This window comes from Eurypyga helias, unplaced genomic scaffold (assembly GCF_000690775.1).
Source record: "Eurypyga helias isolate BGI_N326 unplaced genomic scaffold, ASM69077v1 scaffold5458, whole genome shotgun sequence".
Taxonomy (NCBI): Eukaryota; Metazoa; Chordata; class Aves; order Eurypygiformes; family Eurypygidae; genus Eurypyga; species Eurypyga helias.
The window spans coordinates 43,283-62,273 of NW_010266161.1; the positions used below are offsets into that span (position 1 = coordinate 43,283).

General features: G+C 45.3%; 1 protein-coding gene across 1 annotated transcript in view; it reads left to right on the plus strand.

Moving 5' to 3' along the window:
- Window positions 1-16,710, plus strand: part of BTRC (beta-transducin repeat containing E3 ubiquitin protein ligase) — a gene marked incomplete at its 5' end in the record, with an annotated part of 56,254 nt that extends 39,544 nt beyond the window's left edge. The window contains 9 exons of the mRNA XM_010156966.1: window positions 2,027-2,123; window positions 3,002-3,139; window positions 3,597-3,715; window positions 6,069-6,318; window positions 7,006-7,124; window positions 11,203-11,313; window positions 11,891-11,969; window positions 15,252-15,445; window positions 16,485-16,710. Coding sequence (XP_010155268.1) covers window positions 2,027-2,123; window positions 3,002-3,139; window positions 3,597-3,715; window positions 6,069-6,318; window positions 7,006-7,124; window positions 11,203-11,313; window positions 11,891-11,969; window positions 15,252-15,413 — 1,075 coding nt within the window. The remainder of the gene's footprint in view (window positions 1-2,026; window positions 2,124-3,001; window positions 3,140-3,596; window positions 3,716-6,068; window positions 6,319-7,005; window positions 7,125-11,202; window positions 11,314-11,890; window positions 11,970-15,251; window positions 15,446-16,484) is intronic.
- Window positions 16,711-18,991: the final 2,281 nt, after the last annotated feature.

The window sequence follows — 18,991 nt, forward strand, 5'->3', positions numbered from 1 at the left end:
GTCTTCAGGTTTTCGCTGTGGCCTGGAGGTTACTTTGACACAACAGGAGCAAGTTGTGCCCTGTCTTTCAGGCTGCCCTCTGATTAGCTCTAGAAGATGCAACTGCGGGCATGGTGGGTTGGTAGAGAGAGGCAAGCAAGAAATATCCAGTGTAATTGCACCTCTGCTGTGTAGAGCTTTATAGCTTGTAATCAACGCTAAGACTGTGCATGGCACAAGGAGGGGACTAGCTGGACAGTTCAGGATGATAGATGGCTGGTGTTATTTGCTTACAGCTCCTCGCTTTGCACATGGGATGCCTGATTTCAGCATTTGCAGCTTGTGGTTTACAGCAGAAACACCCAGATCCGCAGCCCGGTAGCCTTCACTGACAGCTTGGCAGGGAGCAGTAAGGGTTACACAAATTTGGATAGATACAAAACAGAAGCCCAAAATCTGGGCTCAGTTGTGTCCATCTGAATACTTGATTGAATTGGCCAGTCATCAAAACCTGCAAACAATGGTTCCTTTTATCCCAGAGCCACAGCTCAAGGCCACTGGGATGCCATGGAAATTCCAAGCAATCCTTGAGCTGAACTGTAAACAACGGACTCTACATGCAGGGAGGCAGGGCTTACAGGTAGCAACAAGACCTTGTATGAGGTCAGCTAGCAAAGCTCCAAACTACTGACAGCGTTTCAGGCATGCAGACTTTGTATACAGATTTCGTAGACCTACCCCAAGTCTTCCAGGATGTGTCCTAGGTATTCCAAGGATCTCCAAAGCATTTTTTTGTCTGCCGGGGCCAATAATTTTAATTTCCTTGTATGCACTCCCAGACTGGATGACAGTAAACAGACAACCGTCTCGTTAGCTGTTTGCCTGATCCATGTGTCCCTTTCTTACATGTATTTGTCCCTGCATGAGTGGCTGCTGGTCACTGTATTTGAAGACTCAGATGATTGCGCTGTCCGAAGCAGAAAGCGCCTTTCAAGTCGTACTTAAAGTACTTTAAATAAAGAATTATCTAAAGTTCTTTTTTCATGCATTTGTTGTTTTGTTTGTTCATCCTATAGTTTACTACCATTTTATAACCTATAATTTTGGTTCGTTGTTGTGATTTCCCTAGTCCAGGCACATCAGGGCAGCTAGCGTACAGTCTCTCCAATGAGTTTCAAGGTATAAGGTATGGGAAGGACAAGAAAGAGATGTGCAAGGAAGTATTAAACAATTAATTATGCCATAATGGAGGAAGGGAGGGAGAAGCGGAGAGCTGGCCCGGTGTAAACTCTCTGCCTCCGATGCCAGGATTGCACTCGGAGGCATTTGTGCCTCTCTCCACTTTGTGAGGCATGTTGCCAGGCAGAACGGCAGTTAGTACGCCCATGGTGGGGTTTACTAGCTTCCACACCGTGTTTGGTGGCTTCTTAACTTCAGGATGAGGAATTAAAGTTTTTTACACAGCAGGTAGTGATTGCCGTTTATGGCTTTTTTTAATTTTTTTTGGTAGCAAAAATCTAGCGTGGGATATGAGTATTCCAAATCAGTGTTGAAATGAGGGAGGCACCACAGATGAAGTGTTGCTTACCAAAATATAGTAGTAGCAGTAAAATGTCCGTGTACCAAAACCAATACAAAAGCTAGCCTTGGATGTACTGTGAGTTTGAGGGTTCCTTGGCTTCTTTCGTTTTCTTTGTGCGCTTTATTTGAAAGGTGACCTCAGATATGGGTATGTGTATTGCAGTCATGAGCCATTCTCATCTGTTGGGTTGAATGGGCTCATGTCCGTAACAGATAATATATTTCCCTTCTCTGAGTGAGTAGGCATAGATCTTTCATGAGTATTTCAGTGTCTAAATGCAACACCGACACATTGCAGGGTGACCAAACGAGGAACCACCCTGTCTTACTGGGTAAATTTCAGTTTGAATAAGAATCTGTCTCTGCTTTTCAACAGTGGTTACCTATTTGTAAAATACCAGGAGGACCTTTCTGCAAAATGCTGAAACGTGATTTCTGTTCAATGGGAGTGTTCTTTGTCTTTCAGGGGACAATATCTATTTAAAAATAAACCTCCTGATGGGACTGCACCACCCAACTCCTTCTACAGAGCACTTTACCCCAAAATTATACAGGACATAGAGGTAAGAAACAGTTTCCATGTGGGGGGTGCATGTGTTTTGTTTTTTAATCTCACTGATTTATTTATGATGCTGAAATTCTGAGAATATTTAATTGTAATGAAATACTTCATTAAATCGGTGTCTGTGTTTACCCAGAGTTTATAGACCTGGGGCAGTTATATGAGGCCCCAGGCTTCGACGCTCCCTTAGACAGAGGATGGGTTGGGTTGTTCAGTCAGCTGTTTACAGATGGAGTCTCTGCACCCTGCACGTCAGATGTCACATCAGCACTGTACCATCTCCACTTTCTCACTTCCATCTCTTTACTCCTGGGTGGAGTACTTTGCTCCACCCAGGGAAGACGTGGCCTAATAACGTGTTGCGGGTAGATATGGGGAACTGAGCCAGGGAGAAAGTGCATTGCTGAAGGCTGCCATCCTAAGTCCCAGGGAGGCAGGAAGCAACAGGACACTGTTGCTTTGTATCTAGTGGTGAGCAAAAGGACATGTTCTGGTAGTTTCTTAATGGCAGAAGCGGTGTCCAGGCACTGCTGTGGCAAGTTTGTACAAGCCCTTAGCTAGAGCTCAGCTGAGACTTTCTCTTCAGTTGTTCAGCATTGAGTCATAGAGGGTTAAAGGTGGGAAGTGGAAAAAGCTTTTAGGCCACCTCTCCCTCACCATTCCAGACAACACAGATGAATTTAGCCATGATACGTTTTCCAGGCCGTTGTCTAATGGGTTTTATGATGTGTGTTACTTCTACAAAGCAGCTATGTCATTGCATGGGCCTGTATTCTAAGTGTGAATAGGAGTATCTGCTGTCTTCTCAAACAATGGAAAAAGGGGAGATAATTCTGTGCTTTATTTTTACTTCTCTTCTGTCTCTTGTCTGTCCTGAAGACAATAGAGTCAAACTGGCGGTGTGGAAGGCACAGCTTACAGAGGATCCACTGCCGAAGTGAGACAAGCAAAGGGGTTTATTGTTTACAGTATGATGATCAGAAGATAGTAAGTGGCCTACGAGACAATACCATCAAGGTGAGAATGCTCCAGAATGGCATACTAATGGCATGCAGTGCCTGTGCTAGTGACACCTACCCAACCTCTTGTTAGTAATGTAGCCTTGTCCTTCCCCCACCTCACACCTGCACAGCACGTATGCGTCTTTTATCTGGCAAGAGAGACCCCATTTCCTTACAAACAGGCTTTGCTAGCAGAGTTTTTGTCCATCAGTAATTACAGGCTATGCCATTACTGTACCCTGTGTGCTGATGAGAAGGCTAAAACCCTTCTTTGTAGTAAAGCCAGCAATATCAAAGATACTGCACCAAAGAGCCTGTAGAAGATTCTACAGATGCCACTAAAGATGTTCTAACTGCACTGTGCATGTAGTGCTTTGCTACTGTTGTAGTAAAAAACAGACCAGTCAAACCAGTACGTGCTGAAAGATGAAAACATTACTGAGCCATCTGGTTTTGAATGTTTGCTCTCTTAGATCTGGGATAAGAATACATTGGAATGCAAGAGAATACTCACCGGACACACGGGTTCTGTCCTGTGCCTCCAGTACGACGAACGGGTGATCATTACTGGATCTTCGGACTCAACAGTCAGGTGTGGGCTCATGATTTGGAGCTTTCTGTTCGCCTCTAGGATCTTAACCTTGCAAGCTGTTGAAATGATCTTTTCTTAAATATGTGCCCTTCAGTCGTTTCTGTGGAGTAGTTCAGCATGTTTGTTCAGGAGTATACTGTCCTTGTTTATCAGATGTCCATGCAAATGGCTGTCAAGGAGAAATAAGAACCTAAGCAAAGGCCAGTCAAGGTCAAGATGCCTTAGGAAGGCCATCTGGCATTTCACCAAGGTTTTGCATGTTTTGACACTCCCTGGGACTGTTTTAAATTCTTCCTGAGAATAACTTTTTAAAAGTTGGTTGAAGTTTTCAAAGCAAGTTTGAAGGTTTAGTCACTCCTTGTCACTTAATTTTAAAAGATGTATGACTAGATCTTCTGACACTATTAATTAAACTTCAGCATGATGTTTCTTTTCATTCAGTCTTTCTAACCTTGCTTCCCTTCCGGTCTCCAGTAGAAGGCTGGACACGTCAAGTCAGCACTTGTGGCGCGTGTTGTGCAGGTGTGAAGTCCACTAAACCTATTGCAGCATCCCAGAGAGTCTAAGGCCTGCCATGTAAATACAGGCACATATGAGTTAGTGAACTGCAGCATGAACTTGGGTGTGAAGGAGCAAGTCCATCTTTTCCATCTCGCTGTATATGCTCTTCTTGTCACAGTACAAACAATGCCCATGCAGTGACGTTCCAGACAATCAAAAGCTGTGTCAATGGCCTTTTCCGAAGCTATTAGCATGTATTGCTCTGGCTGCAAGCTCCTCACCCTGCTTGCGTGTAAACTACCTCTCCGTTAACTACCACTAACATTACATTTTGTTGTGCATGCAGTCTTGTGGTGCTGCGAGATTTTGGGGTCCTATCATCAGTAGGAATCTAGAATTTTGGCAACACCGCCTACCTGGAGATGGTGTGGGAACTGCAGTGTGCTAAACAAATCACAAAAGGAGAGCCTGCTTTCTGTAACAAGCACCATCATCTTCCATATCAGGCCAGGCAGGCCAAATTGCAGACTGGCTACTTGCCCAGAAATTCTTTGTTTCCCACTGTATCTATAAATGTTTGTGCAGACCCCAGAGGCACATAGGATGCATCACTTTTATCCTTGGGTCTCCTCAGGAAGAGGGGCTTCATCCAATAGATGGTACAGATGGGCTCTTAATGCTTCTGAGATCTCGGGGATGCACTTGTCCAAAGAAGTCAGTAGGTCTCCAGCTCCTGTTCAGTTTGGCAACCCTGTCTGCAAACTGCTCATATGCTAATGGCTCAGGTCTTTAATCTGCGGGGTTATTTTCCTTTGCATTTTGTAATTGGAATGTGCGTTTCCTTCTCATTTATAGTCCAGAAGTTGATGCACTTCAGTCTCCATAAGTTAGACAATAAGGCATTAGAAGTCTTTCTCACATCTTGCCTTTTCTGCCTGCTCACCTAATTGTCAGAGAAAGGTTTTAACTTCTGCAGTGTCTGATGTGCCTGATGACACAGCCACTTTCTGCTCTCATGTTAGTGTGTCTGGGATACAGGTGTGATAGTGCCAAAAGAAATCTCTTTATGGAGGGTAAAATAAGTTTGCCAACAGAATAGCCCAAAAGGAACATTTTTAGGGCTTAAAATCTTCATTCCAAGTCCTAGAAGGTCTATATGAAGCCTTTGTCTAACACTTATCTTAAATTATCTTTCAGCTGAAACAGTTGGTTCCAATAACATTAAATTGACATAAACGATCTGTCTTAATTTGGGTATTCAGCGCATTCCTGGAATGTAGCTGTGTACCAGAGGCACTGCAGGGTAAATGCAGTTCACGCTGCAACTTGTGGCAATGGCTTACATTGGTATGAAAAGCATTCTCTTGTCTTCTGCTTCTGTATAAATCCTTTGGTTGATAGTCAGGTGAGAGAGGTCAAAAATGAAACCCGCCGCTGAGCTGGCTTCTCTCCACAGGTCATGATTAAGCACACGTTGGCTGGGAACGGAGTGTGTGGTAGGCTGACAGAAACCAGGAAACATCAGTCCTGAAGGCCGTCAATCTCATACCTTTCCGCAGCGCTGAATTCCCTTAATTAAGGAACGCTTTTCTCCTGGCTGGGTTGTTTTTATGGTGTTAACTGCATTGCAGGGTTTTTGGCTGCTGGACTGTCTCAATGTATGCATAGCCAACAGGTTTATGTAGTACATCTTTGAATGAACTACGTAATAGATGTAGACGTAACTTGTGGGGTTTGCTTCTCTAATACTGCTAGAGAGTCGATTACCTCTCCCTGTCCCTCTCTCGCTCTGCAGAAAATCCACCACACAGCATTTTAACCCTTCTCTCTGGTTTGAATTCTGAAAACGCAGGGTGTGGGACGTGAATGCGGGCGAGATGCTGAACACACTGATTCACCACTGCGAAGCTGTGCTGCACCTCCGCTTCAATAATGGCATGATGGTGACGTGTTCCAAAGACCGTTCCATTGCCGTGTGGGACATGGCTTCGCCAACAGACATCACCCTGAGGAGGGTGCTAGTAGGGCACCGAGCTGCCGTCAACGTAGTGGACTTTGATGACAAGTACATTGTGTCAGCATCAGGTGACAGAACTATAAAGGTGAGGCGTTTCAGAGGCTTTTTATTTGCGGCACTGGGGAATTTAATAACCAAGAACAATGAGCAGGACAGGGAAGATGGTCCTTGGCAGTTATTACACAAACCTTCCTTCAGAATCAGTTTCCTTCCTGCTGCTCGTTTCCACTCGTCCTTCCTCTGTTGAGCTTGCGCAACGTGTTTGCAGATCTGTGTAGCAGATCAGATCCAGGTACAGATGCAGTTGAAAAAGAACTCTTTTTTTTTTCTGTGTTCTTTTTCAACTTGACCACTTCCACAATCTGGCTCAGCATCAGTCATTTGAACAGTTGTCAGAGGGCAGCATGGGGGCAAAGTGAAGGTGAGTGGATAGGAGTCACTTAGTTGTTACTGTTGTGATCCCAGTCTGCAGCATTGAAACTGAGGAAAATCCAGATGCTGTGTAGACTAAAGAGAGTGCTAAAGCCTGATTTTTGGAAGCTAATTCTCATACGGTATGGCAAAAATCTTCTGTGTACAGTGACCCAGACTGCTAACAGTTGCAGACTAGAGCCACAAGTCATTGGAGGGGTAAATTTCCCAGTCTTAATGACAGCACCGTCAGTTAAGAGCATTCTGGATGCACCTATGTATCATACAGATACCAGCTTTTGTTAGTCACTTCTTAATAATTTTGTCTCTGTGTGATTTCCCTCCCCGCTTCCTGTCACAGGTATGGAACACTAGTACCTGCGAATTTGTGCGCACCTTAAATGGCCACAAACGAGGCATTGCATGTCTGCAGTACAGAGACAGGCTAGTAGTGAGCGGCTCTTCAGATAATACTATCAGGTGAGAGACACACTCCCCGCTGCAGAGTTCTGTGCCAGCACGTTGTCTCCGATTCCCTGGGATGTGCAGAGGTTAGGCAACTGAAGCGCTCCGTACCCTTGTCGTCTTTGAAATATGCTTTCTTTGGTATAGAACATTGGGAACTACCGGAAAGAGATATTAGAAGCCTGTTTTACTGTGTTGTCTTTCATCCTCTGTATCTCAAGAGTCCCATACTAATCAACAAGTTGCATTGCTCTGACAATTCTGGTGTATGAAAGAGCAGGCAAGTACCACTTCCCGTGGTGTCCTCTTGTGATATTTTAATTGGGCCAGGTGTCTAGTTAAAGGGGTCATATTTGCAGTAAGAGGCATTTAATCCTCTGCAGAAATCCTCCTGGGTTCTCGCCAAACTCTTCTTGTGGTACTTGGCACCTGGTTAAGTTTGGAACAGCTGGTTTAGAGCATGAAGTTCAGTTTGCTGCCTTTTGCACTTCTCCAGCTGCCCTGGTTGCAATCTGAGATTTAACTCCTTCTGGTATTATGAGCCAGGATTTCTCTCTGTATCCTGCAGCTGCTGGCAGAGGGATGTCCCACTAATCTCAGGGCGTATGGAGCAAGCTTGAATGCTAGTGTACGTGATGTAGGGAACAGGAGTAAGAGCAAACCTCCCTTTTGTCTCTGTCATTGCTTTGAGTCATTGTCTGCCTTCTGATAAAACTTGAAAGCTGTACAGTGTAAGCAGAAACCCTTCACTTTGCATGTCAGTCATAATTTCTTCTCAGTGAGAATGATTCATTCTGCTGTTTGCCTGTGGACTTTGCTTACAACACACTGCCTCTCCCAGCTTTGCATTCCATGGGAAAATGGTGGTCCTTGGGTTGACATCACCGGGTCATTGTGCCAGAGTTTAGTATAGGGCTGTCTGGGAGCATGGCCAAGAGAGCTGGCATTTCTGTCTCTTAATCTGGGGGAAAAGTGTTATAGGCATTGTCTAACAGTAGCACCACTTACACATGCTGAGAACTCCTGCGCTTCAAGTAGAAGAAATACCCCTCTGCAATTTTACTGTGAAACGTGGTCTCAGAATTAGAGTAAGAAACAGTTAAATATTACAGCAGATAGGGAAGGAGCTCATATATGACTTGCAGTGCTAATAAAGATAAATGTCAAGACAGCGATAACGCTGAAGAGGAATACAGTTACTTTTATGCTTACATTGGGCAAAATCTCTAGTTGACAGATAAATTGTGCTAGAATTTCAGGAATGTTGGCAGTGAATCTTAATGGAAGTCAAGTTTGGCAGCTGTGTGGGCAAGGCACAAGACTTACCTGGTAACATTGTTTTCTCCCAGCCTTTAGCAGAGGGCACGTTAGTGGAATGGTGATTAGAATGGGAAGGTTTCTCAGTTGTCGTTGAGGTGACTTGGTGCTTTGGATGTTTGATTTTAATCCACTGTAAAGTGCCAGATGTTGCATGTTGGCCATTAGTGGAGGCTGCATCCTGCTACAGGATCTGAAGTTCGTGGTTCCTCACTTGCAGGGAAACTTATTTCCAAAAGATGACTCTGTGATTTCTAGTTTTGCACTGCAAACATAAGGACATGTGAAGTAGCTGAGAAATCAATGTATTTCTTCTGTAGAGAGAGACTTCATGTATAAAAATAATTTAGGTTTTGTTTTGGGCCAGAAATTACACCAGTGTGAGGACACAGCTACACAGATGTTGCTGTCATTGTGCTGATTTCCATCTGGTAGAAACTGATCCACCAAGTTTAATCCAATCACTTCAGTATCTTAGCCTCTAGGACCAAAGGTCTTAATTGCTACAGACAAGCATGGTATAGAGAAAAAGGAAGAGAAAAAAAAAAAAGATAATTTAGAGCAAGAAAATTGAATCAGACTACGTCATCTTGGGTTAATTTTTAAACGAGTAGTTGATTTGCCTATGTGTGTTCAACCTCCAATGTGTGCACACATGGGGTCTGATGCTGGGCTGTTTGGACAACAACATCATCTGTAAGAGATGAGGATTTGGGCTCACCTCCCTCTGTACATCTTCCAGCTCTGCCAGGACTTCAAGTGAGTTAAAGGCTGAGATAATTACAGACCTCCCTTTACTTCCAGAAGTTCTCCCAGAGCTGTAGGAAGGAGGAGCAGTAGTGGTTTTTACTGCACACACTTTTAGTGATTATTTTTAGCTAGTTCTCAAGTCTTAAGAGTAGTTCTCTCTACTATTTGGTCCTCTGACTATTTAAAGAAGGAGAAGTTGGAGAAGGTTATAAAATCTGGGAGGGTACCCTTGGCAGCAAGTCTGCTAGGAGATTCTGCTTCTGCGTGGCAGTTATCTCTTTTGTACATGAAGGCCCATTCCCCACATGGCATGGGACATGTTCATCTCTTCTAATCCCCTTCAGATTCAGGTAAAACCTTAAAGTGGGACCTGAAATACAGGCCTGAATTGATGCGATGCAGCATCCCAGAGCTGCTGGCAATCTCAAGATTGATGGCAAGGAATGGAAACACATGGCCTGAAAGTTCCTGGCACAAGATTGCTCTTTAAACCTTTCTGCACCAGTTCATTTCTGGCATTGTCCGTCCTGTTTACAGTCTTGGAGAGGCTTAATGCTCTTTGACCAGCCGGAGTGCCTTTGGCTGACCTTTGCCATGGAGCTGCTTGCCTTGACCTTGCCTGGTCTGCTGGTACTCATGTGGAAACTAGTGGAGTCTTCACAGATTCCTGAAAGGTTAACTTCATGGACGGAAGGATCACCTTGTGCTCCTCTGTGGCCTCAGACGTGTGCATAGACAAATCCTTCCCCAGTTCTGCAGTGACAAGAGAGTTCTGTTTGTTCCTCTGCTGCCCGAAGTGAGAGCAGCTTGCTGTGGCAGGACGCCTGCAACCATTATCCACCAACCTTGGGCACACATCCGCTGGTTCTGGATTATTCCCTGGGAGACCTCAGGAGTGAAATATGTGAGGACAATTTATCTCTGTCTCTTAAGGAAGTGACCTGACCACCCAGCATCTGTGCTGCTTTGGGATGTGTCACCCAGAGAAATTCCATGAATCTCTAGACAATACACGTCAAAGCATTTCAGTTCTTGTAGGCAAATAATCTTTCTTTATCCATGGTAACTGGGAGTTGTGTTGATGAAAGTACGGAAAACAGATAGACTTACTTCATAACTGTTTCAAGTGTTTCTTAAATATTTTTCAAAGTAGTGTTTAAGTGTAAAAATCAATGTATTTTAATTTATTCTCCATGGTAAAAATCCTTCACAGAGCCCAAAACTCTGGGATATTTATGGCTGAGAGAATGACACATTTCTGGGTCTCTTATTGGGATACTGTGTAGTGGTTTTGGGGCCAGAATTTTTTTAAAATATTGGGAGTATTAGAAAGAGTTAGCAGAGAGACACAGGAATTATTTGAAAGCAAGAAGAAAACGCATTGCAAAATAATAAACCTAGAGTGCCCGTTTCAGCTTATGTGTAAGGTGCCTAGATTACAGAGTAAACATACCTGCAGTGGGAGAAATGACAAATGAAAAGGGCTGGTTAATTCTTGTACCTTTCACCACTGTATTGATGTCTTCATTAGCCTGATGGCAGTCTCCAAATCAGAAATAGGCACGTAAGGGTGCAGAAAGTGGCCCCAGGTGCCCTGCCAAGGTGATCTTGCCCACTGGAACGGGCTGCCGTGGGGATTGGTAGGTCTCCCTCTCTTGATGTCTTAAAATCAGGGCAGGATACTTTAATGAAAAATCAACCTCAATGGAATAAAGTTACGAGGCTCACTGCGAAGATAACTGGGGAGAGATCTCCTGTCACTAGAGGAGTAAGTAATAGACAAAACTGGTCTTAAAATTTTTGGATCTCTGACTCATTTCCTGTGTGACACTGTAGCATAACAGGGTCACGTTGAAAAGCATGCGTCCGCCTAACAGCCGGAAAAGGAGTGATGACTGTAGTTTGTTTCTCCTTCATTCTTTCATTATAGTCTTTATTTCCAAATTTCCATTAACTGCAAACAAATGTGTAGTTGCAGCGATCAGATACTCAAAAATACATAGTGCTTCTTCCTCCTCTCTTCCAGGCTGTGGGATATCGAGTGTGGGGCATGTTTACGAGTACTGGAAGGCCACGAAGAGTTGGTGAGATGCATACGCTTTGATAACAAGAGGATAGTCAGCGGGGCATACGATGGGTGAGGCTGTCGGTGCATCTTCCTCGCTCAGTGTTTCACATCCCACTTTGCTCTGCATTTCTTACAAACATTAGACTCCTTGTCTGTCATAGCAAGAGTCCCTTTTTGGGGCCAGTAAGTCAGGACCATGCTGCAAAGCATACCTTTTTTACTTCTTTTGAAATAAGTCAGTGTGATTTTGATGTGTGTGGTCCAGATCTTCAGCTTGTAAGAATATCTGACCGACTCAACCTGAAACCTCCGCTAGCTGAACCACTGGTAAGGACAATCTTTCACATCTGTGGTCATGTGTTTTGGACCGTTTGCCATTACAGACCAGGTGTCTGCCCTGTTAGTTATTGCCACCTGCTTTTTATGGGGTTTACTCTGTTGACAGCCTATTTTTTCTCCCATTGAGCTCTATAAGCTTTACAAAGGGGAAACGCAAGAGCCAGGTCTCGGGAGCAGAAGGATTGCTGTAATTTTCCTTGAACTGGTGTATTAGCTAAGCTGAACTAACAGTTAATTTTTTTTCTGTGAGCACTTGCTCTTTTCTCTTTAACAGAGCCATGGTTCTTGTCTATTTTTTCACTACTAGGAAAATTAAAGTGTGGGATCTTGTGGCCGCTTTGGACCCCCGTGCTCCAGCAGGGACCCTCTGCTTGCGAACCCTCGTGGTAAGAGCTTTGGGTAGGGGTGGTGGAGGGGGCAGAAAAGTGTGCTTAATCATGTCTTGAGCCATGAAAATTCATGTCAGCTTAGCCCCAGTCTGCAAGAGCTAGAGATCATTTCTAGGGGTCTGGTTTTTCGGGCGTCCAACTCTTTCTTTTTTAATGTTGCAAGCTATAAAGCATTAAAAGTTAGAACCTGTGACGTGTTCGCTCATGTTTTAACAGTTGTGTTCTGTGATTTGAAGAACTAAATTAATTTTTGAGATTTGTCCTTGGAATCCATGTGCCCATTGATTCTTTAACGTGTGTGTTCCTGATGGTGTAGTAGCAAGTTGTCTGAATTGTTGATGTGACATGTCTTAAGAAAAAGTAGTGCATTCCAAATTTAAGGAACAAGAACAGAAACACCCTTGGAATTGCTTTTAACTGTCTTTTGGGGCATTTTAAGAAAAAAACCCCACAGGTAAGGACTGGAACAGACAGTGAAATTGCCTCATCCTTAAACAGCAACTATTACTTTCCTGTCATCCATTGGTGTTTAGTGTGGGTCTGATGATTTTGTGGTGAAAAGGTCTTTGTGTGAGTGTTGGCAACATCCACAGTTATGCTGAACAGCGGCTCTGCACTGGTCTTGGAATAACGTGGCAAAGTTGTGAAAAAAATGCCAGTACAGCCAAGGCCATAGGAAGGTCCATATAAACATTCCTTCCTCACATTCACCCCAAAAACTTGCACTGTTGCAAAATAGTGATAGGGATAAAGGGGACTTCAATCCAGTACCAAATTCTTATTGAAAAAGAAGTACTAAATGTATTTATTTTTTAGCTGGGCAGTCAGTATACGCTACACCTTTCCCTGCTCTGGCCTGTGACTGTAGTCAGTGCTCTAAACCAAGAGCATACTGAGGCTGTCTGATTGCTTAAAAGTGGGGTTACCTCTCACCAGCCGAGCTGTGCTAACTGACCTTCTTCTGCCTGCTCATCGAGCACCTGAATTGCTGCTGTCGCTCCAGACTTGGCTAAAGTATTTTACTTGACGTTTGGCGCAGGCTGTGAGCGTCACTGTGCCTCAGCGGACAGGCAGTACATCGTTAAGCCACGCTATCTCTTTTCCAATCATGTATTTGGACCATAAGCTGCAGAGTAAGAGTCTGTGAGAGCCTTGGCTGCCTGCAGGTACTGTGTTGAAAAAAACCTTCTTGTTACCCAAATAGAACTGCAGATAGTTTCATGGCTGAAATCCAGAAAACCCCTTTGTCATCGGCCACCCAGTTCCAAACTATGGAACAGCTCTGTGCCCATGAGCACGTGTCTGGAGAGTCTTAAGCCTTCAGGTTGGTATTATTGGCGTTCCTGCTCCAGCCTGAGACAAATGTGTGCCGAGTAACCTGTAGACTTAATTTAACTGGTGTGATTTCCTCTGCATTTTCCAGCAGTGGACAGCCAAAGTGCCCCAGCTAATTATATTATAAATCAGTAGCAGTGGGATGGAAACACCATAGGAATCTCAACACATGGACACTCATAAATCCCTGTTTGATAGCAATGGAGGGGGCCAAAAGAGGGGGGGCAGAGGAAGCAGTTGTGTTGCTTTTAGGACTTTTTGTGTTTATGACAAAAGGGCGTCCTTATACCCAGTTACCCGTGCTTTGGGTTTTTTTTTTTTCCTCTTCCCTCTGCCTCCAAAATTAAACCTGGCTGCACAATGAACATCGTGAGTCTCCTGCTGCTCGTGTTCAATTTTCAAACAGTAGGAGGAAAGCGCACAGATAACAAATGCTCGCTGCATGCCAGGTCCCTTCCAGTTTTGTCTTCCGTTAGCTGGTTCAGCGGCCACGTGAATTGGACAGAAGCTTCCCAAGCGCAGAATGAGCACACGCAGTTCAGCTTTCCTGACGAGGTTCGGGTCCCCGTGGCCCCAGCGTGGGGCGTGCAGGCGGCTCGTTGCCACTGCAGCGGCAGAGGGCAAGTGCTGGGTGGAACGTGTAGGGCTACCTGACTTAGCCTACAGTAACTGGGAGAAAAAGGGGCGTTCTGGAGACAGGCTTTGGAAGTACCGCGCTCTCTCTCGGCATCTCTGTGAATCTGACTGCTGCAGTGGTGTTTTTTAGCAGGAACTTCACTGCTGCAGGACAGACTCCGGAAAAACATTTCTCTTTGGAATAGGTGGGAAGATAGAAACCCATAAGGTGCTTTTCAAGACAAGTTTGAGTTATGGCTGGAAGATCAGAAAGGTTCCAATGACTGGGCCTTTTTTAAAAATTTTCTTAAAAATAACATCTGACTTGGGGATGTGTGTATTTTCAGTTCATTTTGATCTAAAAACGCAGAGTTTCACTTTAAAGCAGCTGTTGTGCTTCGCAAACTGAGCTGTATTTTTCTAGTCCTGTGACGTAAGACAGAAGCTTCCCATTTAGTAGCCAACAAATGTCGTGATATTTGAGAAACCCCTATTTTCAGTACTAAAATATTTTAAAGCGTATTTTTTTCCCTGGCTGTAGGCCCCTTACAACATGGGAGCACTAAAGAGAAATATGTGTAGAGAGATGGGGCTCACTGGACTTGCACAGCTTCTGTTCTCTCCTGACTGAGGAGGCCACTGCTCACTCTTGCACCAAAACCAAAGGCGACAGCAAAGGGCAAGCGTAGTGGGTTTGCTCTGACGCCCAGGATCTTGCTGTTGCCAAACCGTCGTGCCATTTCCACTCGGCCTCAGCACAGAATGCAAACTGCCTGTAAAGAATGTCCTTTCTCGTTCAGATTTTTAGATCTACTTGAGAGGAGTTATTACTGTATCACTGGACTTTACAACAGGCTCCTTAGTGTCCTTCAGTATGAAGCTTTTTCCTCTTCAGCAGTGGCAATGCTGCCAAGTCTTGAATGCGAAGTTCTCCCCTTTCGCCCGGTCACGTACAGCGTCTGGGAATGCTGTGATTTCAGGGAAGAGTTTCACCATGGAACAAGGAAGACAGTGCCCCTGTCAGCCTCCCTAAATCGTGTGGTGGAGGGAGCTTGGTTTGTTCTGCACAGCCCATGTCCAGTATTGGGATTTAAGGAGTAACGGGATAACTGTAAGGTAGACTTCCTGTGAGCCGAGTGCTGGGCTATGGCAAACCCTTTTCCCTGAGAGAAGGCTTAATTTACGCCGAGTGGTGGTGATGCACAGTGTGTCACGTGGGGTTTGCTGCGACGTTAGTGTAACATTAGAATCCAAGTTCATCTCCCCTCCTCCCCCCCAGGTGCCAGCAAGTTCGTGAAGTAACGTGCTGTGTCTCCCACTTGCATTTAGGAGCATTCTGGAAGAGTCTTTCGACTTCAGTTTGACGAGTTCCAGATTGTCAGCAGCTCACATGATGACACCATCCTCATCTGGGATTTTCTGAATGACCCAGCTGCCCAAGCAGAATCCACTCGTTCCCCGTCCAGAACATACACCTACATCTCAAGATAAATAACACTACGCTGTACCTCACACTCGCACAGGTAAAAAAATTAAAACAATTTTAAAATAAAGGAGGCTCCAAGGTGACACTGGATGTAGCGTGAGCATGCCGCTTGAATAACTAGCTGGGTCTGTTGATGTTTCTCATCTTGGTTGGACAGTAATTAACAGTGTCCTGAAAAAGGACAGGAATGGTTTTGATACCTTAGACCAGGGACTTTATTTTAGGATTTGTGGCATGTGGTGCCTGCGAGTTGCCTGAAGAAGTCCTCCTCCTCTGTCCATCATCATCAATAATTAAATCAGCTGTCACTGCTGTCCAGAAGGAAGAGGGTTTCCACGGAGCGAGCGGAGCAGCTGCTGCCTAACAAGGGGATGCAGATGGCCTGACCCTGGGCAGTTGTCACCAGGCAGGAGGGGTTTGCCAAGAAGCGTCAGCTTTATTCCCTCCCTCTGAAGTGGTGACTGTTCTTCTCACTCTGCAGCAAGCTGATTCAAGAGAGCAGGTTGGCGGGGGGAGGAGATGCTGAGGCACGAGCCCAGGCAAATTAAATCGAGATGCATCAATGTGCAAAATCATTTACTGGTAGGACCTGCCCTTGTTCTCTCCAGCACAGCGTAGGTGTTAAACTGGTGATGTCAGAGCCTGGCTGGTTCGCTCATCACCTTACCCTTTTGTCTTGGCCGACACGGGGTGGGGAAGACACAATGTTTCCTATATTTGGGTCAGTTGTAGAGCGGATCTGATATATCTGAGTGGGTATATGATATGGGATAGCATGACTGCCCACTTTGATTGGTACATGTACTGCTACTGTTAGTAGCTTGAGAAAAACGGCAGAAGAGCTGACAGACTTCCGCAGGGGGCTGTCCACAGTGACGTTTTCCCCTGAAAATGCTCTGTCATGGGGCACATCCTGTATCCTGTTTGATTGGTAAATACACAGTGATGCTCCGGAGCTGTCAGATCAGCCACCTTGATTTTCTCAAACATTCTGGTCAATCAAATGTTCTTTTAAATTATTAAAAGGTTTAGTACAAATGGGGTTTGTTTGGTTTGTTCTCTTTTTTTGTTCCCAGGACTCATTTAAGCTGCAGTATTTAAATTATCTGCCAATGCCAGGACAAAAGAACTATCCACGTAACCAATACTTGCTGAGGAGGGAGGCGCTCAGACTTGTTTCCGGAACAAAGTTGGCATGCGGTTGATCTCAGACAGGGTCTGCTCAGCGCGGCTGACTGCTGAAGTGCTGCTATATCAGAAGATTTATCTTTCATGAACAGTTAACATTTTTAAACCTTCCCATCCCTTTCCTCCCTTGTCCCCCCTCTTCCTCTTCCCTCCTATCCCCTCTCCCTGTTTGGTTCCCCTCCAAACCCAGTCACAGATGTCCTGTGAATATATTTAAGGTGTTGCCAGAATGTGTTGCTTTGCTGTTAAGCAGAAGACTTATAGCCACAGTGCACCCTGCTGGGAGAGTCACTTGGGGGTGGGTGGGAAGGAGGCTGCTACTCTCAGGCTGAAATCAATATCCATGGCTAGTCCTTTGAAAAAGCATTCAGCTCTGAAGAGCAACAGAAACGCTTATAACGGCCAGACCAGCCCCCCCTCACCCCCGACTTCCCTGCGGCTTTTAGCTGTACTAACTGCAGACCTATTTTTTGTGGAGAGAGGACCCTTGAAATTTGACTATTATGAGCTAAATCCATCTCTTTCCTCTCCTGCCTGCTCTGCTAACCCTTTGGAAGCTGGATGTGTATTGTAATCTCCCTTAACATCTGCTTGGCTGGGGAATGCTAGTCAATGAAAAGTTAAACTCTCTTCTGCCAGAGTCCCAAGCACGATGGACTTGGGGCTGAGATCCCATCTGCCCCAGCCCCGGGTGAAACGCTGGCCCAGGGCAGCATTTCACAAGCACAGGGGTTGTCTGTACATCTTCCTCCTGCTCTTCTCCCTAAAGACAGTGTGTTGTGGATGGCTTACGAATCATGCTTTAACTTGGAGGAAGTTTGAGGCTGGAGTGAAATGGGAAAAGGGGACACTGCTCCTTTCTTTCCATTCCTTCTCCCCTCAGAGAGGCTGTAGCTGGGTGCTGGAGGAGGAGGCTGCCAAAAGCCTCGTGGGGCTCTCAAGGTGGAGCCACTACACAGACACCATGGCCATGACAGCAAGATTTTACTCAGGTGAGCACCGATGGGGCACAGTCCCCTGTGATGGCAGATAGGCAAGACGAGTATGGCCACGAGTATAGTCAGTACCCTTAGCTGGGGCTGCCGGTTCTGCAGCATTTGTGAGGCTGAGGGAGAGTCTTCAGTGTGCTTCTCCCTATGTGCATGCTGCATTGCTGTTTGGGGACACGGGCTGATCAGTCCCGTTGCTGACAGCTGAGCTGGACCTCTGCTTTCTAGCTGGGGCTTTTGCTAATTGCCATTGTTGGGGAGATAAAAATAACTCTGAAGGAGGGACTTGAGAAACAATTCTGCATGTCTCTGAACTAGACAGAGAGGTCTGGGGGAAAACAGCTGTTTTTACTGAGCTGAAAGAAATTGCAGCAGGCCTGCATTTGTATCAGGAAAGACTGTAAAGCAGCCCCTGGCCATTCTGGGTTTGGCTCCAGATCTTCCAGTGTAGGTCTTGAATAACCCCCGCTGCCTCGGTGGGGAGTTGCTCCAGTCCCACGGTAGGAAATTGGGGCCCTTTGTCTCCCAGCTGGAGGGGTTTTAAACAGGCTTTGTTAACTCTAAAACTTGGAATTTGGCAGATGGGAAGTTTTTTCAAGCTATTCTCATGAACTTCACTTAGCTGGGGAAGCAGTTGCATTGTTTCTAATTGCTTGGGATGCGCTTTTTCCACCGATGACATTTTGCAAGTCATTTTGCAAGACATTTTGCAAGTCATCACCCAAAAAGCAGTCCAGAGGGCTTAAATCATTTTGGTGACAGCTAAGACAGACAAGAAGGCGATGGAGTTCTGGAGAAGGGGAAAGCTGGCGCGTGGGGAGTACCTAGTGCAGTTCCTGCAGCATGTGGGCAGCAGTGTTGAGCGCTCAGCTCCCTGGGTTTTCATTGAGCCTACGTCAGCTCCAGAGAGGGTCTCGGAGCATGTGCGACACTCCTGTTTTCTGTTTGAACTGTTACTGTAAAAGACTCAAACAGGTTAACCACCCCACTGGTGGTGTGACCTACCTCTGCAGAGTCAAAAAAGTTCTGAGTCACAATGGTAAGTTACTCCACAACTAGTTTTGGCACTACTCTTAAGTCTAGGAAGACTGTTTCAGATTTCAGGCAGCTCTACATATCAGGCATACTGCAGTCCCAAAGCCAAAGTGGCAGGGGAGCAAGGACAATCAAAGTTTACATCCCCCACTTTGCTGAGTTGAAGTTCTGAGTCTTATTCTTAATGTTATTTGAGCTCTGTTCCTCCAAGTTCGGTTTATTCCAAGGTCTGCAGCATGGTTGTGCATCAGCAGGGTTTTATATGACCTTGGCTGCAGGTTTGATGGTTTATTTTCCTCAGTTTGGTCATGTGTCTTTTACATTTAGGCTATTGTAGAAAACAGTGATTTGTTACTCCAGCCTTTGAAGGC